The 23,429-nt window shown below is 45.5% G+C and overlaps 1 protein-coding gene across 2 annotated transcripts in view; it reads left to right on the top strand.

Annotated features, from left to right (window-relative positions):
* BBS4 (Bardet-Biedl syndrome 4) overlaps nucleotides 1-23,429 on the top strand; it is a 614,420-nt gene that overhangs the window by 74,341 nt on the left and 516,650 nt on the right. The window contains exon 2 of one of the 2 annotated variants that reach the window (XM_069624617.1): nucleotides 10,285-10,336. In XM_069624617.1, coding sequence (XP_069480718.1) covers nucleotides 10,285-10,336 — 52 coding nt within the window. Of the gene's footprint in view, nucleotides 1-10,284; nucleotides 10,355-23,429 lie in introns of both variants that reach the window. The other variant, XM_069624616.1, reaches the window with a different exon arrangement.

Genomic DNA, 23,429 nt, shown 5'->3' with positions numbered 1-23,429 from the left:
TCTCACTCTGGCTGCCCTCCTTCAGGCCCTCTTCCTTCGCCTTCCTGTGAGGCAAAGAACCTTGGTGTCATCTTCAACTCCATTCTCCTTCTCGCCTCACATTACAGATCTTGCCAAGAAGGCCCACTACCAGCTGCACCTCTCAGAGGACTTCTTCCTTTTCTCATTTTTCCCCCCAGAAGCTCACTGTGTACAGAGCCCTGGTTCTCTCTAGGCTGGACTACTGCAACAGCCTCTTTCTCAATCTGCCTTCCTCTACTCTCCGCCCTCTGCAACTATTCCAGAACAGGCCTGCGAGACTTGCCCTTGGCCTCAAACCCAGGAACCCTATCTCTCCAGCCCTGAAATCCCTCCACTGGCTCCCGGTGGCTGCAAGGATCAAGTTCAAGACCCTCTGAATCGTCCAAAAGGCTTTCTGCGGCAGGGGTCCGCACTATATCCAACTCTCTCTTCCTATACACCTTCCTTCTCGAGCCCTTCGCTCAGCCACCTCTAACTCTCTGAGGGTCAGACGCTTTTCTTTAGGCAGAGAGTGGGGTGTAGATCTCTCTCCTCTGCAGGTGCCTCCCTCTGGAATGTCCTCCCTGCCCCTCTCAAACTTAAGCCGGACCACCTGAAGTTCCGGAAGCAGCTCAAGACCTTCCTTTTTGCCTCTGCTTTCTCTTTCTCTTTCTCTCTCTCTCTCTCCACTGCCTATCTGCTGCGGCGACTGGTAGCCTGGCTACCCTCAGAGACTCCCTGGGTACCAGGCTCCTCCACGGCCAGTCGCCCCTCCACTGCCTCTGGGCCTACCGCATACTTGGGGGCTGTCACTGTAACCCTACAGACACCTGCCTCCTTGAACTTACCCAGAGCCGCGCTGCCCTATCTGCGCTTACACAGAGCATTTCTGCCCTGATTGCACGTCCCCTTTCCCTCTCCCTGGCACTCTACCCACCTCCCCCCTGCACTTTGCATTATCGCACTTGCATGATCTGAATGACACAAGGGCCTAGTAAGATCGTTGTTTGGTCCTCCCACTGTTTCCCCTCCCTTGTCTCATCACACCAATTGTACAGGCGCGTTATAAATGACTTATCATATATCGTATACCATATTCCAGAAGAACTCTACAGGCTCGCCTAAGCATTATTCCGGTGGGGGAGCAGCAGACCAGAAGAAAGAAACTAGAGGGGAAGGATAATTGTAGGAAATGTCTGCAAGATGAGCTTGGCATAAAGCGACTTGTTGCTAGGTTATACTTCAGAAGCAACCAGTTGGAAAATGGTAGGAAATGTGCCAACTGACAGAGAAAGGCTGAAAGCGGTCAGGGGACTGATTCAAACAGGAAATTTGCAGGAACAGGGAACAGAAGCAGAAAAGCAACAAGCGGGCTGTAGGAATTTAGCTATTTGGGCTGAACAAGGATACAATGATCCAAAGTTTAATCATGGTGTGTTGACAGCAGGCAGGACCCAGCAATGTGTTTTCAAGGGCCTTGTTAGCCTGCAAAACAAGTCTGGCATGCAGCATGTATGGAGTTATGAAAGTGGCGGTGCAGGTGTGGGTCCACCTGCTGCGTGGTTGGCGTGGAAGTAGTGTTGTGGTGTTGGCGCTGCTTGTAGGTTCGGACTGGCCTATAGGGCAATAGGCCCATCGCTGAACCAAACACGCAAAATGCTGGTGTGGGCCAGTTTTTTTCGTCAAAGTAGGACACTTCTTTTTGGCCAATGTGACTGGTGCTCGAGACAATGGTTACCAGACATTTCGTCGAAAAAAAAAGGTCGACAGGACAAATGGTCGAATTTTTTTTTTTTTTTTTTTTTTTTTTCGGGGGTCCCCCAACCCCCTTTTTTTCTAAAAAAAACCCTTTTTTTCCCTTAAACGAAAACCTAAAAAAAAATATATATATATATATATATATATATATATATATATATATATATATATATAGTGTCGACCATTTGTCCTGTCGACCTTTTTTTTTTTTTTCGACGAAATGTCCGGGCACCCGAGAACAATGCTATGGCCCAGTCCGACCATGGCTGCATCGCTTTAGTGGTGTACAGCAAAGTAATGCTGTGGATTCTATATGAGCCCAGTGCTGATTACAAGAGACCAGGACTGTGCTGTTAAATTGGATGAGGATTGAGCCAATGCTGCTTGGACCTCACATCCTCTTGTCATTTGTATCTAAAAAAAACACCTGAACATCGATTCCACTGCATGATAAAATCATTTTAACATAAAACTGACTAACACATTCTTTTGTTTGAAGAATTTCAAGCCAGGATCTAACCAAAAAGGGGTAAACCCTTCAGTTCCAATCCCTAGTATCCCCTTCTTAATGTCCTCTTGCCCTTATGATTGTTGCACTTCACAGCAATCTCTCTACGCCCTTCTCGTTAAGACCGCTCCAGCCCACATGTGCTTGTTTATGCCACAGAGTTACTTATTGCCGTCTTCACCTATTAGTAACGTGGTTATATCATATTCTTTTATCCCTCCTCTTACAGCCCAATGCATAGCCTCCTCAACCCCTCACCCCCCCCCCCACTTGAACATTAAATTGTTTAGTGAAAAATTTTAGAAAATTAAAAGTAACATTATACAATTGCCAAAATAAAATTGTTGTTGGAATAAATTGAAGAGATGATTTCTCTTTTTCGACATTTCCTAATCGGTGTTTTTAACTTCACTTCATGGCCTGTCTAACGTTATTGAGACCATCTTTTGTCGACATTTGAAGGGTGCATTTCACCATCTTTCCCTTGTTTACCACCCAGCACAATATGGGTACACATTCATGCTTAAAATTGGTAAAAATGCGGAAGATCAAAAACAATTAATGCTTGACAAGGGATTGTCAGTCTCTTATACCATGAGTATGGAGGGGTCTCCAAATGAATTTAAAAAAGAAAGCAAAGACATTTTTCCAAACTGCGGCAGTATTACTGAGTAGCATTCTCATAATTACAGAAGCTAAACGTTTGTTGTACTCTATAATCTGTCACAGCTGTTCACCGTCCCCAGCCTTTCAGAGGAGCGTGTAAAGCCAGATTAATTTCAAGATTGTTTCAGGCCGGTTACAGCGTCCAAGAAAAAAAGGTCTAAATCCCTTCGGAACCAGTGCCAGTAATCCAATTACACTGCCTGTTTGATGCAAAAAAATATGGGAGGTGCTTAGTTGGTAAATCAAGACAAGAGCTGCTTAGTGCGTTGGGAGAATTAACTGCAGCCTGTGGGGCAAAGCACGTGGGGTAAACAATGGGAAGAGGATGGGAGGACAGGGGTTGTAAAGATGGTAAGGAAGGATTGTAATATGGAATTGATAAATACATCACTTGTAGGGGAAAGTAGTGAGGACACCGGCTGTTGACAGGAGCACTATGGGGTGGACTGTATATCTCAGCTTGGTATAAAAGAGATTTGGCACAGTAACACTGAAGAGTGGCATTGGTGACCGGTGCAAGCAGGGAGTACTTGGGACTGAAGGGAGTAGCAGTGGTAGAATATAATGCAGGCTGTTAGTACAGAGCAACGAAAGGAATGGTAACTTTATGTTGCCGCAGAAATCAGTTTGGGGGTAAGTGGATAAGGAACTGGCATGGAACAAGAAAGTAAATGGTGTCATTGTATGCACTTTGTGATGACTCTGGTGAGAGTTACACTTTCAGGCTACAGAAAGACACGTGTTTGTCAGAGGTTGGAGAGATGGAAAGTGGTATTCGGGCAGCAGAGAGCTCACAGAAATGGTGGTTTGTTTTGAAGAGAGATAACACTGGTAATCCAGATGGGATGGTGTAACAGAATGTTTGAGTGGATGGCTACATTCGGAGGAAGGAAGTGGAGAGAAAGGCTTGGACCAGGAGTGTGAAAAAGTGGTATGTAGAGTGGAAATAGGAGGTAGGTGAGTTGTGAACTGTGGTTGCAATTAGGCACAAAAATCAGCTCCGTTTACAGCATGATTGATAAATTACCTTGTAAATAGGCACACTAAGACCAATTTAGTCTTCGTTGGGAGGTAATCTTGCTTTAAATTTAATTGGTGTCTTATCTGGTCAACACTGGAAATTGTAGGCTCCTTCTGCTATCTAGGTTTATGGTTCTGCAAAAACAGTATATGGGGGAAGCACAGTTCATAGTGGATTCTGATTCTGGGGCCCTTGAACGGTTTATGAACCTCCAGTTCATTGGCTCTCTACTAAAAGTGTCCGAGGGAACACGTGTATGCCAAATACCCTATAGTGTTGTGATCTGGAGTAAGAGGCAGGCCAACTGCTACAGACCACTAAAAGGTAGAGCCTGAAAGTGTCTAGTTGCTGTTAGACAATCATCATCCATAGCTGCCCTCAGATTGAAATTGCTGTAATCTCTATTCACTCGAAGAAATAGTGGCTAGATTTTCATTGCACCTCATGTGGTCCTTTTCTAATTCAACCTCTTTAATTGGATCATTTAACTTTCTTCATCTGATTCTCCTTGCTCTACCTTTTTGATGCATTCCGGCAAGGATGGGGAAGAGTATGGTATTGCTTTACTTGTGGGTAATCAAAATGTCTTCCTCTCAACTGTGCTGAAATTGGAAGGAAGCAAAAGAAGTGGCGAGTGACTTTCTGCACATGTACTTCCATGGCACCGCAAGCTGGGATACAAAAACATAAAGGTAGTTATTGCAACTCCCTTCCCAAGAGCACAGGAAATGCTTCTTAGAATTGGGTGTTGGCGTACTAGTAGTCACATGGAAGGGAGCTTTACATGTGCGATTGTGCAGAATTTATGGGCTTGCAACGGATTTCCCCTCAACAAGTGTTATTTCCCTGACGTATATTTGGATAAGAGTAGAGGAGTTGTTTTAACTGCTTAACTGGGATGGAGGTGGGACTCCAAGGACCTGTGAATTGTGGAGGATTTGAACGTCCTCATCCTTGTGGCACTTGGTACACTTGCAAGCACCTCTGCCATGGTTAATCGGTTAAACCAGTTTTCCGTTTACAGCTTAGGCTGCGTTTGCCTTTTTTTAAAAGGTAATCCTATTTGGGACCACTTAACAGTGTTACACTTATTCTGTGTGTTTATTTTTTTGTTGGAAAAGTCAGAGCAGAATCCGTTACAGGGGAGGGCCTAGATTGTGGGAAGCAGTATTCCACAATCCTCTGTGGCGTCAGAGGGATGATTACCAATGGTGTCCCCTTTTTTAGTAAAGGCAGCATGATGTGGTGTGTTGTTTTTACAGATATCGGTGTCGATACGTTTTGTCACAAAGGGCAGTGAGATCAAACACCAGCCAGTCAGAAAATGGTGTTCTCAGCAGCTCTTTATTTGGGTATTTACAAGGGCAACACCTAATCAATTGCAAAGGTCTGGATTTTGCACCAAAATAACTGAATTGTGTTTAGAATGGTCATTCGTCGGGATGTTCAAGTCTTGGGATTTAACTCAAAAGTCAGTGACTCTAGTAAAGGTACAAAAAATTGGCTCTTTATTAAGCCAGGCTTCTGGCCCTCTCAGTCACTTAATAATATCAAACAGTATTGGGCCATGTACAGGTTGGTTTAAGCAAAACAAAGTTCCAAGTAAAATGTCTCATGATTTCTTTCAGGGTCTCTCCCAGTGCTGAGACCTTGCATTTTCCTTGGAAATTATCTTCTCTAGTTGTGGGACGGTGGGGATTATAATGTAACAAGCAAGGGTGTCCTAACCGTTCAATTCTTTGAGCATAGATTGTGCATCAATTTTCAAATAAGGCTTTACAATAAATGTTTCATAAATTCCCAAAACTAAGCATCAACAAAAGAATAATCACTTTATCTTTTGTAAAATCTGATAGTGGAGGAGAGGATTGTTTATTTGCCCATCCCTTCCATTATGTCTAATTTATTTATTTCATTTTTTCTTTGAATACAGAAAAGTTACTTATTACAGCAGGTTTCTATACATATTGACAAGAAGGTATATTTATGAAGGTAGTGAAAGGTTCATTGCTCCATCAACCATCATATACTTCATTGTTTAACAGGCAGTGAAATACAGAGGTATAGGTATAGTCCGTATTTATACATAGAACAGTGTTTCAATCTACAGAGACATACAGAAAACCTGTGTTCTTAGTGTGTGCGCAGTCACATAGACAACATAACTGTGTATATAAATGTGTAGACTGAGGACCCAAACGCTATAATTTGGTCCATGTGTCCATGGTTTCAACTGTGGTCATCATGTGTATTGATTTTTCTATGTTCATATTCCTAGACTAGTACTTCCTAGGCAAGGTAGAGGTTGACGTCACTGGTTGTTAGTAGAAGATAAGTGGAGGGGGCATGGTGGAATTTTGCTGTCCCTTCCCTTGGACGTTTCGGCAGTGACTGATTTAGCATGCCCTCTTCTGGACCATTAGCAGTTGAACCCTTGAAGTGGAAACATCAAATGAAGTGGTTACTTTTGGCTAGGTAGCTATCCTGGTTTGGACACTTAAAAACAAGTTGGAAATGTAAGGAGCTTTTGATAACTGACCTTGGAGGCCCGAGGGCCAAATCGAACTGGTCTGACGAGGGTGATCAAAAGGGAGGGAAAACTGCGATCTGGAGACAGAGGCACTCTGTGGATAGGGAAACATAGACATACAGTATGTATGAGCCTCATGAAGGGCAGTATCCTTACAGAGTTGTACATGTTTTCCAAACAATGTTGAAGGAAAGGATATTAACTATAATAACCTTATTATTGGCAGACGGGTGCTCATGTATATGTTCCTCTACTGCTTCCAGGTATGGTGCAGGGGCTTAAGGTGATGTTGGAGGAATAATGGAAAGAGGGTCATGTGTAGTAATGTACACCCTCAGGGTGCTGAGAGCTCAACATGTGAATGAATCCTGCTGTATCTAGCAGTAGATCTTAAATTACCTGCGTGGATGGTATGGAGTGCACTTTCCTGGAAGAAGGCCAGGACCCCACTCCTCGAGATCTTTGTGAGGGTGAGTTTTTCTCCACTACAGTGGTTAAGAAAGAGAGAGATGGGTATAGCTATGTGCATGGGCTACAAATGATGAAGATCCTATGGCATGTCATATTAGGCTGGATAGATCGGCATGCATGTGAATCTTTCTCTGCTGCCGTGATTGAGAAGGAGAAAAATAGAAACAGCTAGGCATGCAGGCTAGAGCGGTCAAGGTTGTGTGGCTTACCCTGAGGGATTAGAGTGGTCTGCATGCATCAGATCACTGCAAGGGCTCACCTGTTGTGGGGGGAGCACAGAGTCTAGACGGGACTGCGATTGCTAGTGTGTCGTGTGCCAGAGTGCAGCGAAGCCGTGTTGGCATGGCAACATTATCAACTGGGTGTAACGCACGCACAGATGATGCCTTGATTAGATGTTAAGGGTACGGCTATGTTGGAAAAGGTCTCTGTATGTATTAGTGCAGGCATGGCACCTAAAGGAAAAGTGTTCTTAAAACGTCTTACGGTACGCCCGCAATATGTTTAAGTATTCTCACGTGAATAAATGGGTCTGGGGTTGGAGTAATTTATAACTGAGTATATCTTTTCGGGTATGCAGGAATGATCGACTGGCACGATCATCCCGTGAGAGATTTTGTGGTAGGTGCACATATGTGAGTCGGTGGGGCGCTCAGCTGGTGCGTGGATCCAAAGCCTAAACATGGCTCCAAAGTCCGGTGTGCTGTGTGTTAGACTATCCTGGAGCTGTGTTGTCATGGCAACGTTGTGTTTAGAGTTGACACGTGCACAGGGAGTGCCGAGGAGTGTCACGCGTGTATTGAGCTATTCTGGTGTTCCGCCCCAGGGTCCGCATAATGTGCAGATGTTGACATGTGCGGTCATGTATAGGGAACAGACATGGGCTTGTCCATCAGGATATAGATGTTGGTGGAAAGGTGGGGAGGCATCCTCCTGCCGGGGTTCAATACTTCACAGGAGCCTGATGGTGTTTCTGTAGTCAGTGGTATTTTAGAGCTGGCTTTGCCCAGGCATTGAGCCACAGAAAGACATGAGGCTCCCCCTAACTGTCTCTGATGTGCCTTCTGTGGCTGCCACAGCTTCCCTACTTTAGGGTTTTAGGTCCCTGGCTCCACAACCCCAACTGGCTGTACTCTTTGTTGTCTTGCTTTAAGCTCATGCTTAAGGATATCTTCTTAAATGTCTATGGCACCTGCCATATCTCCTCGCTGTTGCCCACATACTCATTCCTCCACCCAACTTTTCGCTTATAAGGTCTCGCTCCTCCTCCTCCTCCTTTATGCTACTCCACTCCTCCTCCACACCAGTATTCCCCCTTCTTTTCTACTCCTTTGATGTTTATCAACTACTCTTATTCACTATCATCTCACCCTTCACTTACTTGATGTTCTGACAAGTTTCCACTTCACTTCTCTATCACCTCCTCATTCCTTTTCCAGCTGGTTCCCCACCCTTCTGTTTTGCTCAGTAACTCATCATCCCACCTGCTACCCATTTTTTAAATGTTTCTATTCTTCTTAACCCATCTCTACTCATTGCTTGCCACCTTCTCATCAAAAAGTTATTGGTTCTTTCTCCAACCTCCTACGGATTCTCTCCTTCTCAGACTTCTCGTTTCCTCTCATCACATCCTCTGGATCTGCCTGCTACCTGCCCGATAGCTATCTTTCGTACTTATCATTTGGGAGGTTCTCTCCCTTGCTGGCTGGATCCCTCTCTCTCTTCCCACCCTTGCAGACTTTTCTTGTGCTAGCCCTCTATGCCTTTTTTCCAGCCCCCAGGCTCTCTCTTTCCCCCTCCTGCAGGGTCTTTTTCTTCCCAGGCTTTTGGCTCTAATTTCACGCAGTCTCTTGTGGTCACTCCTCTAGCCACTTACTGCTTTAATACCTCAGCCTCCTGGGCACTCCTGGCATAGCCTCATAAGTCTCCTCTCTCTGTCCCTGCTCCAGCTCCTCCTGTTCGTCTCACCAGCGCTTTCCAAATCCTTCTTGCCACAGTTTATTCCTATTTTGGGGCAATGGCCCCACATCCAGCCTCGCTCTAATTTAAGGGCACCAGTTCTGTTGTGGCACTTGGAGTTGGCTTGGCCCTTACCTTGGGCGTTTCTTTCTATGGGTTACACACTCATCATGCCCCCAGGATGGGCCTTCTTAGCTTATCTGTTCTTCACTGTATAACTGTATGAGGATAGATGCCTAGTGAAATGACTGGATGACTGCCTCGCAAATGTCTGCCTGGACCCATTCTTTTTTTTTCTTGAAGATTTAGATGTGAGTAATGCCCCTGCTGAAGACCCTAGACCGTGCAGGTGTCACAGGCTCCATGGGACCGCCACTCCTTGATTCCTATATTGAGCCCGAAGCATCCAAGTTGGCATTGTGGTATGCCCATATCCTTCCCATGAGGCATGGCAGACATATCCATGGTATACTCCCTAAACCACCCTTGGGCACAGCATCACTTGGCTTGTGGTGGTACCCAGTCTCCTTGGCGACCTCACCATCCATCCACAAGGTCATGCAGGGCACTATACAAGATCATGCAAAAAGTGGCAGATACTTTGGAATGGGCCAAACCCTGTGATCCGCACTGTATTAGATGAGCGTGGGACTTTTGCCAGGAATTCAGGGCACAATAGATAATGCTTGGGGTACTAGGTCTATTTGAATAGCCATTGCATGCTTCAGTCCCCTACATCCTTGCCTTCTTCATCCTCTCTGCTACCTATGTCCGGGTGGTAAATAACCCAGACTTATACCTAAAAAGCTCTTGCAAGTGAACATAGTGACAAATAAGTCTTCACCTCTCAGAGGCAGCTGGTAACAATCATCTTCTACATCTCCTACCTTCTTGTGGTTGTAACTTTGCAATATCAAATATTGTCTGTTCTAAGCAGGGAGGACCTCTCTGTACACTAAATTATAGAAGGCCTAGGAGGCCAGAATAACTGCAGTCTGAAACGTAGTGGGCCTGAAGATGTGGCCCTCCCTCATCCTTTCCCTGATGCTTCACTGGTTGCCTGTTACGGTCATAACAAAATTCAGTTTGTTGTGCCAGATGCATATTTTTTGTTTACTGTTAAAGCCATCAGTTTATTCTTGATCTGGTTGGATATATCTGGATCAAGGACTGTATTCATTTCTTGGGAAAGTAAGGCCTCAACAAGTTTGCCATTCTCCATGGATCTGATCCGCCCACTGTTTGTACACGCAATTGTTTACCCTAATGATGTCTGCTTTTTTATGATTGAATTCCTCATTTTCTTATGCCTAATCTAGCATGTAAACATATTAAATTGCCATCTGTGTCTGACAATTTCTCTTGTTTCAGGCTCCTGCGTTTCCGGTGGCAACTGAAGCTCGCAAAGCACGCCAGAAAAAAGGTGTGTGCATATTGCGTGGTCAGTAATAAATATTTTCAGTGTGGGGATGTCAAATAATAACGCAGTGCACATCACAAGTATAGTTTAACTAGCTTTTGTTAAGACTGACAATGTTAAGGTCTTATGTTGGATGAACGCCTATCAATTCTAAGCAAGTATCTTAGCCAAAATAGCAAATGTGATATTAAAAGAGTGTCATGGATGGGATGCTCCCTGTATCTCAGGGTGAAGAACTCAACCTCTTCAACATTAAAATCCTTGATGTACTTTTATAAGTCTCTGTCCGTTCTGAGACCCCCTATTCTAACAATCTGGGTCCAAAGGTGATGCATAACCGAAAGTTCAGACCTACTTTTTTAAAGTCCTTTTTACCTCAAGACTAATCCGAAATTGCAAGACCACCACTATTCTAGAAATTATATAAACTTCACAGGCCTTCCTGGGCAGTCTCCTCCCAGGATTACTCACGGTCCTGCCTTTCACAGGCATCTGGTAATGTCAGATTCTTTAGGCCTCTCCACAACCTCTTCTTTCTCTTAATCCATCCATCTCTTAAGGTATCTTTACGACCTCTGTTTCTCTAAGTGTTTCTGTCAGGTCCCTCCACAATCTCTTGGGTCACTCTACACCTGTAATTTTGTTCGTGTTTCATTTGAAGCAAACAGCCAGCAGCAACAACATCTGCTCACTTACTGCTGGAGCTGAGCTGAAGAGGATCCCTGCATTTGGTCCACCATTTTGCCTGGTCTTTGTCCATGGTAGCCATTTTGGAAGTAGGTAGCTCCCTGAATGGTCTTTACAAACCTAATGGATACAATACATCCCTGTTCATAGGCGTACACTGCTAGGTGTCCATACAGGTAAGGGCAGGTTTGGTTTGGCCCTGTTGGGGCCTGGTAAGGCCTCGGGCCCTCCCTTGCTCTCCTTGTTGGCAAACGCAGCTACTCTGAACTGCATAGTAAGTTACAATCTCCAAAAACTGCAATGTGGTTCTTTCTACTCAATACAGACTGAATTGTTTTCTTCTGATTGCATGCCCCTGATGTAGGTATAAGGCCCTTTAATGCCTGATGCACTTACATAATATATTAGGACCTGTGGTTCTTGTCCATTTAAAAGGTAAAAGGTGCTTGTATCTTCTTGTGCATTTTAAGGGTATTTCTGTATTTTCCTGTCTATTTAAGTTATATAAGGCCCTAGGGTCCTGTATTTTTACTGGTATGTTTAATCTGCAACTGACCTGCATTTAAAAAAATGTATAGTCTGTAACTTAAGGCCTTATAGTATTGCTGGTATATTTGATCTGCATCTTATCTGCATTTAATATGGCCCTTGGGCTCTTGTTTTACTAGGTGTGCATCTGATCTGCTTTTGAAAATTAAATCTGACCCTGGAGGTCATGTATTATGTATTATCGTTGCCACCCAGCAAAACCCCTCTGCAACTCTGCCCTAACCAGCTCATGAAGACTATTAGTTGAAACGTAGAATAATCACTACAGTGTCCTTAAGAACTGTAATTACATAAACTTCCCACCTGAAGTTACCACTCAAAATGTTGCAAACATTTTAAAAAAGAGCTTCCTCCAGCATAACCCAAACACCCCAAATGTTGACTGCTTTTGCAGCCATAATATCAAAGAGCGGTGCACTGACTTACTAATGAACTATATCTCTGGCAGAACCCCTATAAAAGCAGGACAGGACTGGGACGCAACCATTCCACATAAAAAGGGCAATAAACACATACATTAGTGAAACAATTATGTTCAAGGCTAAAAACTTGTACCTAAATTGCACTTGTTGACTGACTACTCAAACCTATCCGATTAATCAAGGACAGTAAGAACCTCCAAATGCCCCTTAACCTTTAAACACCTTACGGCTAACCAACAAAGGAAATCCATCCATGCCAACAACCCAGGAAATCCCATAAACACTGTTCCAAGTAGGAATGTACGTAACTCAGAAAGGCTACTAATGTTTTCTGCCTCCCTCATCCCCAAATTCCAGGGTAGCCTTGCCTTCTATACAATACTTTACTCCAACTATTGGCCTAAATTCCCACAAATCCCAAAATCTCTCCCTCAACCAAGAAATCAGAAATCACTTCTCAATTCAATTCATAAGCTTTATTTGACAAACAAGTCATAAAAGCACACATAATTCACATATCATCATTAAATACATAAAATAAGATAAAACATATGATGGACACAAGCCACATATAAAAAAAATAATATACAGGCAGAAGTGTTGTAGACTTTGAAGTTTATTCATACGTATCCTCCAAATGCACTAAAGATATTGGCTTGTGGTGTGCACTGCCGGAATATCAGCTGCATTTAGACAAATTACCATTACCCCTTCTGTGCATCTACATCCATTCCCCCGAAAGAGTGGTTTTAGAAAATGCCTCCTCTGGGGCAATGTTGCAGGACACACAAGAATCAGATGCTTTAGATCCTCCATGCCACCCCTACATACGATACAAATAGGTGAAGCATCAGCATCCCATCTATGCATCAACTCTACTGTAGGCAGGATCTCAAATTGAAATTTCACATACAGGGACCTTTCGAGCTTGGGACTAATAAGATCCAGGTATGGCTCAAACCCCTCCTCTGTCTTGATTGTAAGATAGCATGCTAGGGATGCAGAAGTTGTAGCTTTAACCAGAGTATCCTGCCGCATCAGCACCAATACTGCAGCTTTAACTCTAGCTTTGCAATGTGTGGTAATGGCAAGATGGTCACTGCAATAGCCACCCAGACCCAGATCCGTCTGACTCCTCTTTACATGAACTGCCCACTTCAAATTCATATCTCCTTGCTGGAATAACACATCGTGCAGTGCTTCTCTGAATTTTAATAGCATTTTTTTAGACCACAGCCGGACTCAGAAAAGAACTGGACGCAATTGGCAGGCAGACTCTATTCCTTGCATGCCCGTCTCGAGATGCACCGGCAGGCTCGGGAGCAGATGGGCACTCCCAGTAACTTCTTCATATACTTGTTTTTTACAACTGCCAGGGTGTGTATGTTAGTCTGCCCCCACAACTCTGCTCCGTACATTGCTGCTTGCTGTGCCTGAGCAGGATATGCTTTCAGAGAAACGTGCACTGCGCCGTTTCCGTGCTCCGCAGTAAACCTGGCAAGGACCCCACTGTACCTCACTAATGCCAGCCTGGCCTTCTCAAGCTGCCTCACCCAGCCACAGGTTGCCATTACTCTTATCCCAAGATAGTTGTATGTGACAACCTGTTCGATCACCCCTTCATCTAGGCTTCGATTTATTCCCTTTTGCTTCCTCCTGCTATTAGTATTCAAAATCATGGCTTTTGTCTTCATGACGTTCGGTACCAGACCGTTCCATTTACAAAATGCAGTAAATATATGTCTAGCTGCCTGCGGACGCCCGCGGGTGTCAAAGATAACAGAACTGGTCATCCGCAAGCAGCAGGACCTGAATCCTTTTCCCCTGCCAATGTTTGTTTTGTTTGTTTTTATTGGGGGAATCTGGGCGCAGAAAGTGACAAGAATATTTTCAGCTTGGTTACAGTGCTGTACAAAAATAAACAATGAGGATAAAGGTCGGTGGGCGCAGACATATTTACAGTTTACTTAACAGTGCTGTGCAGGCATATACAGTGAGGATAACAAATAAGTATATACAGTAAGGATAGGAATCAGCAAGTGTAGAGCAGTCAAGAGGTCAAAAACATTAAAGGAATTATATACAGCAACGTTTTAGAAGTTATATAGAGGCAGTTATGAGAGAGGCGGAGGAGCGACATTATATACAGTGTAGGATTGTGGGTGGAGCCGAGGGGATCCACCCTGTGTTTTAGAGGTCATTTTCTTTAATGTTGGTGCATCTGTCTGGACTGCCAGCAATTCATTTATCACACCATTGATAAACGAGCAGAAAAGCTTGGGAGCCAGTACACATCCCTGGCAGACACCCTTGGTTATTCTAATGCTATTGAGGTTCTCCCTGTTAGGGAGAATTCTCTTTATAAGGCTAATTTCCCAAACTTAGTGAGTGCCCCAGCAGCTTTGCTGGATTTTTGGGGTTTGTTTTTTTCTCCTGCTAAGAGTGAGACTCTTTTTCTCCCACTCATAGGCATGATTTGAGGTATGTCTCTGACTTATTGTGTGCTTATGGGCTATGGGGTCTTTTACTCCATAGGGTATCATCTGTTTTAATGTATGTGTTACACAGCACCCTCAGTGCAGTAACACAGGGGTGTCATAGTGACCCCCAAACATAGACTCCATACCCTGGGACTGACTACTGTCTCCCAGGACATGTAAAGTCACCATTGGCTTTATCTTTATTAGTCCAAAATTGTGAACAGAACCAGTACAAACCATCATATTGTGGAAGTAGTGGAAGGGGTTAATTAGATTGCCCGTGGGTCTGTTTCCAAGGGGGCACTGTCCAGTCCCCCCTTGTTGAGTTTCTGGCTGGTGGCAGTGGTTACCACGCAAAATACCACGCAAAATATTCCACCGGAATATTTCCTATGGGATTTTCCCATTGATTTTAAACTCACCACTTTTTGGTGCAATGTTAAAGATACCGCCTGTTTATTTATTTTAATATTAAATTACCGGTTGGGTCTTTTTGCCAGAACTCTTTTCTAAAATGGTGTTCGTGTCCGTCTCTGTAACTCCAACCAAGGTCGGGCCCTTTGTTCCACTTTTCGGCGGGCTTCTCCACAGAAGCCCTCCATCTGGTGCCACTCTGTCTGGGTTCCACAGGATGTGTAGGTGGTGGAATTGGCACCCTGGACTGCGTTGCCTTAGCAACTCAAGTCGCACTGTGTTCTGATTGGCCCAGTGGTGAGCCGCCCGGCTCACCACTTAGCATGTTTGAGTGACAGTTAGGATGTTGCATGGGGGTTTTTCTGCATAAAAGCAGGGCTTTTGGGACTGGAACTTCAGAAGTTACCACAGGACCTAAGAAATCCGAAGAGGGAAGAAGCTGAGCCATCTGCAACGACGACACCACCTGTGGAGCCCTGCTGCAACGACATCACCACTTTCCCGACGACATGAGAAGATCTTCTGGTGAAAGAGTCTTCTTCCTCTGAGCTGGTGGGATCAACCAGTTTGCCATTTCGCCTTCCAGGACGTCTTTTGGTCGAATTGCCTGTGCCAAGCACCACGGCGGCCGGGTAGCCAAGCTTCACCACTGTGACCGCGAATACTGGGAACGCACCTTTTAACCAATGGACTCCGCGGCTGGTTTCTTCCCTGGGTAGTGCAACGGCTCCAAGTTTCCTCCTCGACGAGATCCTCTCTTCCCCTGGTCGAAACCACGAACTGCACCCGCTGCCAGGAACATCTGCCACCGCTGGAGCTTCCTCAACTTTAAAGGTACTGTGTTCCACCTGGCCTCCCTTTCTACGGATTGCTAAAGGTGACCCTTAAATCCTTAGCTTTCCAACTGGTTTGGCCCCCAGACCTTCTAAGGCTTGAATGCATTTCTAAACCGTGTGATCTTGGGCACATTTCGCCTTGCTCCATTCAAAGTGGGCCTGGCCTATGAACTTTGGCTCTACAGTATAATCTGCCTTCAGTAACTTGTTTTTGTCTCTTAAATGTGTTGGGAACTGTTTTATTTCTATGACTGCCTTTTTCTCTCCCTTTCACCTAATTATTGGAGTGCCATCTAAGTTACGCGCTCACCTCTGTTTTGACAAAAAGTGGTGTTTTGACTTATACTTGTCTAGTAATTGCTAAGGGAGGTGTGAATACGTTTCTGATTGTGTTGGAACTTGCTTTTGATTTATAGTGCTATTGTTTTTTCTAAAGTGTGTTAAATAAATAATTATGTACTTTTGATAACAAGCTCTGGTCACTGTTTGCTTGCTCTACTGTGTTTTTGGCCCTATTGTGTATCCTCTGTATACTGCCTAACTCTTCTTGAGAGAAGTCTGACTGCTCAGCCACACCTACCAGGTAAATCTGGGTGGTACAGACTGCTACCAATTGGGTTTACTGCTTACTCCTGTAGTCTTAATCTTTTTGCAGTGTTCCCCAATGGAACTGCACAGGATTCTGCCTAACACTCCCATCACAGGCCCATCTAACCACTGCTGTATTGACCGTATATAGGCTCTGTATTGCATTCAACAAGGGACCTGGGATGCCCTGCTTCCTCATTATCTCCCAGAGACGCTCCCTAGGGGCAGTGTCGGAGGCAGTGCGCAGATCCACAAATACTGTGTACACACTAACTTTTCTCAGGACTGCGTACTTGTCGCACACCAACCTTAGTCGGAGACTTTGGTCGACTGTGCTCAGCCCTTACAATTACCCTGCCTAACGGTGATTAATTATTGGCCCGCTACTTGCCGAGGAGTCTAAGTGTGCTAACAGTGCCCAGGCAAAACATTTCTCCCCTGCATCCAGGACCTTTTTTATAAATTGGAACCAGCTCTGCTCTTCTCCAGGACTATGGTACCGCATTTATGTTTAGTACTACATTAAACAAACTGGTTAGATATGGCACCCAGACTGTAATCTCATTCCTATAAAAGTCAATGGTTACCCTGTCTGGGCCAGGTGCTTTGCCCAGCTTCTGGCACATCAATGCCTTCCCCACCTCCTCGCATGGTAACCTCAGAAGGGGATAGTTCGAAACAACTCTGCCCATGGTGCACACCTCACCAGAGCTAGTCTTACCAGACACGTTCCCCTCTGCCCCATAGAGACGACTATACATTTCAACCCAGGCTTCCCTTCCCCGCCCCAGAGTAAGCTCCAGAACCCCTTTGAATCCCCTTCATCTATGGCATACAGCAATTCCCTCCAGATGTTCTCATGCCACTCCCTCCTCCCCCCATCAGAACCCTGCGCTAATCTGCTCTGGCCAACCTTAGCCCATTGCCAGATGCTCGTTGTCTCGCTTCATCAATCAACCTGCTCTTGGCCAGCCTGCAATCTTTGTCATACCAAGGGTTTGAAACCTTCACTGGTTTTTGCGCTCATTTGAGAGTTTTAGAGAAGTGTGTCTCCACCTTTGCTATCATGTTCTTGTGTATTGTCAATATGACAACCCCATCCAGGGGATTAGCTGAGGCAAGATCGTCCAAAAACGGAACAATCTCTTGATAGACCAACGACAGAGTTACTTCGAGGTCCAGCTTACACCACCATGATTTTGCACCTGGCATGATCTAAATGGTCCCCTATGGTGGCCCTGACTGTGCCACTGGCCACTCTCTTGGCTTCTGTTGCCCAAAAAAGCCTCTCTCACTTCCAGAAGCAGGGGATGATGGTCGCTTTCGACCCTATTGTAAATACAAAAGGAATTTATGGAGTCCCAGGCCTCCATGTTTACCAGAATATAGTCAATATTACTCTTGAACAGCTTATTGTCCAACGTTGGGGCAGCTGGAATATCTCACAAAAATCGGCCATTACAAGCCTTTAGGTTAGCCGACATGAAGGCGATAGAAACCTTTTCTGCAAGTCTGTTTTCTGGTTGGGAAACTTGCAGTAAGGGTCCCCAGCCCCTGGCAACTATCCTCCTCCTCCGTGGTATCGACCATACTACACAGAAGCTCGTACTGGAGTTTGAGGTCCTCCACCACCAAGGTCTTCGCTAACCGCTGCACGACAATCTCCATGCCAGGGCAATTTCCGCTATCGTCCCTGCCAGCTCTGCACCCTTTCCTGGGATTATCCTGTTGTAGAAATTTAACAGCAGGATCTCAGAAATATCCATAAGCTTGAAATGCATTTCCAGAAGAACTTAAGAACCAGTATCTATTTGCTCGACAGATTTAGTCAGGGCGATATTATCCCCTATCATCAGGCCTCCACTTGGACGGCCCTTCTCACCCTTACATGCCAGAATGGTAAAGGTAGTATAAACTTGGATGTTAAGTGGCACCAGAGCTCAAGTTTCTTGCAAGCAGATTACCCCAAATTCTTGGGCAAAGGAAAGCCAGTCATTGTCAAGCATATGTTTGTTAACCCCAGCGATATTCCATGGTAAGACCCACACCCCGGGCCCAGGCTAGGTTAGGCTTACACTTCGGTGGTAATTTAGTGTATCTGACAACCGGCTCTGCTCCTGATCACACTCGAAAGGAGCATAACTATGTCCCTGCCCGGAGCGCCCAATCAATCACCTCCTTGCAGCCATACCTTGACTCCCACTCAGCTGGACCAATCTTGTTTGGATCTCAGTTGGGTAATCCTAGACATTCAAGGGGCTCCCCCACCACACCGCCCACCACCCAATGGCATGTTGCCAGATCTTCCCTGGTTATGAGCTTGCTGTCCCAAGTAATCCACTTTTTCTCCTTCCACAAATATACCCTTGGAACCCTGGTCCATCCCCTTACTTCCCCTGGCATTAGGAGTGTCCCAGGCATGCGGGTGCATCATTATTCCAATAACCAAATTACTTGGGGGGGGCAGCAACCTTTGTTCCATTTCCAGTATCCTCCCGAACCATGAGGGAGGTCTTTAAGCTGGACTTTAATCAAATCGCTCCCATAAGGGCCATTTAGCCTCTCGCAGGAAACAATATCTCTGCGAATCACGGAAAGGCACTCTCTCTTGGTATCAGCCAATGTGTGACTTTATTAATAAGACACTACCCCTGCTCATATTTACTGTCATTGTGCGTGGGCACCTTCATTAAGTAAAAAATATCCATGCTATGAGTGCCATCATGTTTATTCCCCAAGGGAATGATTTTTCTCGCTTGCACTGCTGCCAAATGGCTGCTTCCCGCCGCCTTAGTGGTGTCTCTAATGGGACCATCATTATTCCGCCGCACATTTTCCGAACGACTAGTCCCCTGGGTGCAACATGACATAATGGGCAAAACATTTCCACCACCTGGCGGCCCTGGGGCTGCTGCCCCTGCGCCACCTTCTACGAATATGGGGGCAGGAACCTGCCACAGCAAACTCTCAAATATCTTAGCTAGTCTGCTCAAATAATTTCTTAAGTCTTCATTCTCCTTGCAGATCAAGGCCATAATGTCCAGAGCACACCTGCAGCCCTCGCATCATTTGGCCTATCCTTTGAAGACTCTGATGCCGTGGGGAGTGGCTGGATGACATCAGTAGTAGACCAGGTACTCAATATCTGATATTTGATACTAAGAGTAATCCCAGTAATCGCAGGAATGTAGATAGTAGTGGGTTCAGCCACTGTCACAGTTGGGATTACACTTCCCCCTCCACTGTTATCGCCCTCCTTGGGTTTTGCTCCTGATAAGCCTAGGTTAACCTCCACCGAAACAGAGTTCCAGGGCCGTGGTGAGGTGAGCTGAAGTCCCCGCGTATCTAAGAGGAGCAGGGAAGAGAAGGTGTCAGGCCCCAGGAATGGTGAGGAGTGGACAGCCAAAGAGGGCAACCTGGGAGGCCCCTGCATCACAATTGGCTAGAGTGGAGGGAAGAATAGATCCGGAGCGGAGTTCCAGGGAAAAGGCCCGGTGAATCAAAGGGGGCGGAGGAGAGGGGGAAAAGGATTGGTACTCCGCCCTACCACAGAGCTGAAGGTCAGAGATATTTTAGCCTCGTGCTCAGAGGATAACGGAAAATGAACCTGCAGAGGTAACACCCATCCTCCTGAAGGATAAAGAAGAAAAGAGAAGAGGGAGGCCCCGCTTACAGCCAAATTGAGACTAGAAGGCTAAACAACATGTTTTACAGTAAATAGGGATATTACAGTCACAGTAACCACTTGCAAGATGCGGAGGAGAGTAAAAGTGGCCCGCTTCCCAGAGGAGGATATTTTTGCCCTAATAAGTGCCCGTGGCAATTAGAGCATTGTGGTGGCCGATGGGGGGGGTTGCGGGGGAGCAAAAAAAAATGTATCACCTGGAGTAAAAGGAACCCTGTGAGGCCAGGATTGATGAGGGGGTGAAAAGAATTGACATTCAGGGCCTCCTAGAAAACGGTAATAGGCCAGCTGGCTGAGGGGAAAGGAGGGTGAAACCACAGTGAGGGTCCCTTGCAGCAAAACTATAGTGTCTAGGATCGTACGACCGGTGCAGTTTGGGGAGATCCCAGTGGTGCCCATGTGTCCAAAACAAGGGAGGAGGCAGTGACGGCAGCCCAAAAGACCCCCCAGGGGAGACGAGAGGTGAGCATTAAACAGCCGTGGAGCTCAGTCATCCTCGCAGTCCAGAACCGGAGGGGCCAGTCAAAGCCCATCTACCTTGGGGACTAGGGAGGAAGGGGCAATGACACTATGAAAAGAAGACATGCAGAGCTGGTTTAAAGAATTTTAAGACCAGTTTATGAACTCCTTTCAGACCCAGTTTGAGACTTTGAAGGAGGAAATGAAGCAATTGGTGCAGTAGCTAAAAATCGACGTGGCCAAGCTAGAGGAGAGGACAGACATGTTGGAAAAGATTGTCCAACATACGGAGGAGGATACGCAAAAGAAGGACAAAGCTCTGGAACACCTCTCTCGTTTATATCACATAATCTGGAGATTCAGTGTGAAAACCTGGAAAACCCCTCACAGAGATTGAATATTAGGATAACTAATCTTTCGCAATCTGTGCTGGACAAACACCTGAAGGGTACAGTCCAGCAACTATTTGCGGACATTTCGGGTCGGCCCACAGAGGGTAGTTGAACCTGGCTCACCACCAAAGGATGTCTTGCTGGCAATAACTTTGTATGGTCAGAAAGAGCAGATCCTGAAGATGGCGAGGACAGCGAGTCCGGTGCGGATTAATGGAGAGGAAGTTCAGTTATACCAAGACCTCGCAAAGTCTAGGCTTCAAAAACTGAGACTAATGGGCCCGGTACTAAAATTCTTGGCACAGAAACAAGTCTGGTACAAATGGACCTTCCCCTTTTGGCTTTCTCTTTTCTTGGGAAGGTCGTCAACATAGGATTACAACATGAGTAGAGGGGGAACAAATTCTGAATTTACAGGAAGAGAACGCAGACACAGGAGCGGGGACAATCGAGCAGAGAAAGAGGGTACAAGAAGCCATGGAAATGGAAAACTATCGATGAAAGGCAAGTGGGGAAGCAAGACCTGAAGGAAAGTGGCAGATCTGGACCAAGGGATAACATACAAAAGGAGACTTCTGCCAGAGGAGAAAGCTCTAATTTTTTTAACCCCAATTCTGGGGTAAGACTTAAACACTTTCATAATTTGTATGCGCCTCAAAGGGTGAGGGGGGCGGGCCGGTAGGGTTTGGAATCCTAATTGGGGTTTAGTATTCCCCACAATGTTTCCCCTGGGTAATTTCAAGGGTCAGGCGTGGCGGATACTACATCCGTGCGAACCTAGGAGCCTGTGCCCTCCTCAGGGAAGGAGGGTGGATGGGGGGAAGATTTCAAGTTGAGGGTGTAACTGCTAGGTTGCGGACATTGGGGGGGTGGAGGGGTGTAGGGAAGGGGGAGGGGTCAGATAGAGAGAGGAACTAGAGATTCATGATCAAGGGGCAGAGGGGAGAAATGAGGACCATAACGATGGGGGAAGTCCTTTAAGATAGTGTAGTTTTAATGTGAGAGGTCTCATTACCCCAGTCAAGAGGACAAAACTGGAATGCTGGGTGCAGGGGGAGAACCCAGATATTATGTATTAAGAAACACCTATACGTAAAAGTGACAGAGTGAAACTGAAGATAAGGGGGTTCTCTGCTGTATCAGGTGAACTCTTGGGGGGGGGGGGGGGAAGAAGGCAGGGGTGTTGATAGCATTGGGCGTTCGCATGTTTATTCATCTCTCTCCAGGATTGACTAACTATATGTGGGCTTCTACGGGTTTGCTGGGGAAAGTAAAAAAAAAAGGTGGTGCTGGTGCTATCCATATTCATGCCGGATCATGCCCCGTTGTCATTGCAGATTACATTAGGGTATCCCGGGAGTGGGGGGGGGGGGGTTATGGAAGTGGCAATTCCTGACAGAACTACTGCATGGTCCGGTACAGGCTGAGCTAATTAATGAAAAAATACAACAGTACTTGTGGAAAACGAGACCCCAGACTCTATTCCAGGGATGGTATGGGATGCATTTAAGGTGGTAATAAGGGGCTAGGTAATAGCTATTAAGGCGGCTAGGGATAGGCAGAGACGGCAATGGGAGAAAGAACTAACTAAAGGAGGCTCAAAATGAAACAATGAAGGGCCTGAATAAGAAATTGGTGAGAGCAATGAGGCATATCCAAGGACAATTCGAGACAATTAGAGACACTTCACAGCAGAGAAAGCGCTACTACACACGAAGCAATGGTATTCTGTGAAAGCCAACAAGTCAGATAAGCTTCTGGTGAAACAGCTGAGGGGTAAGACCAGGTCGAGGACGATCATGAAACTTAGTTATCCAGCGGGGGAAGATAGGACCACAAATGAGGAAATAGGGGAAATTTAGCAGGAGTACTACCGGATTATGTATACATCGGATAACCCCTCAAGTTCCAAGCAGGAGGAATCTTTCCGGGTTGGGCTTAAGCAACTCTCAGAATTAGATAAAGAGACATTAGATGAGGATATCAAAGAAGAGGAGGAGAGAATAGCAATCGGGTCTGTTCCAAAAAACAAGATCCGGGTCCGGATAGAAGGCTTTTATAAATAATTTCAGGACTTATTAGCTCCTCAACTCACAAACCTATTTAATACCTTTAATATAAAGGGACACATCACGCAGACAATGAATGAAGCAAAAATGATAGTGCTCCTTAAGCAGGGCAAGTACCCCTCCCTCCCGAGCTATTACAGACCAATAGCACTGATCAGCCTAGATGCCAAATTGTTTACTAAGATCCTGGCAAACAGGTTGACAGACTTGATGCTGAAATTAATGAGAAAAGATAATTTGGGGTTTATACAGCAGAGACAAACTCATAATAACATCTGCAGGGTTTGTCATCTGATAGAGAAAACGTCCAAGACTCTGAGGTCAGCGTTATTGGTGTCATTAGATGCCAAAAAGGCGTTTCATAGAGTAAAATGGTTGTTTGTATTTAGCACAATGAAGGCTATGGGATTTGGCAAGGAGTACATTCAAATGGTTAAGGCAAATTATATTTCTCCCACAATTCGGCCAGGGTACTAAACAAGGGTGCCCTGTGTCCCCCTTATTATTTGCTATAT

This window comes from Ambystoma mexicanum, chromosome 11 (genome assembly GCF_040938575.1).
Source record: "Ambystoma mexicanum isolate Mex_15411 chromosome 11, UKY_AmexF1_1, whole genome shotgun sequence".
Lineage (NCBI taxonomy): Eukaryota > Metazoa > Chordata > Amphibia > Caudata > Ambystomatidae > Ambystoma > Ambystoma mexicanum.
The sequence above is the reverse complement of the archived record's forward strand: the minus strand, read 5'-3'. Positions and strand labels throughout refer to the sequence as shown.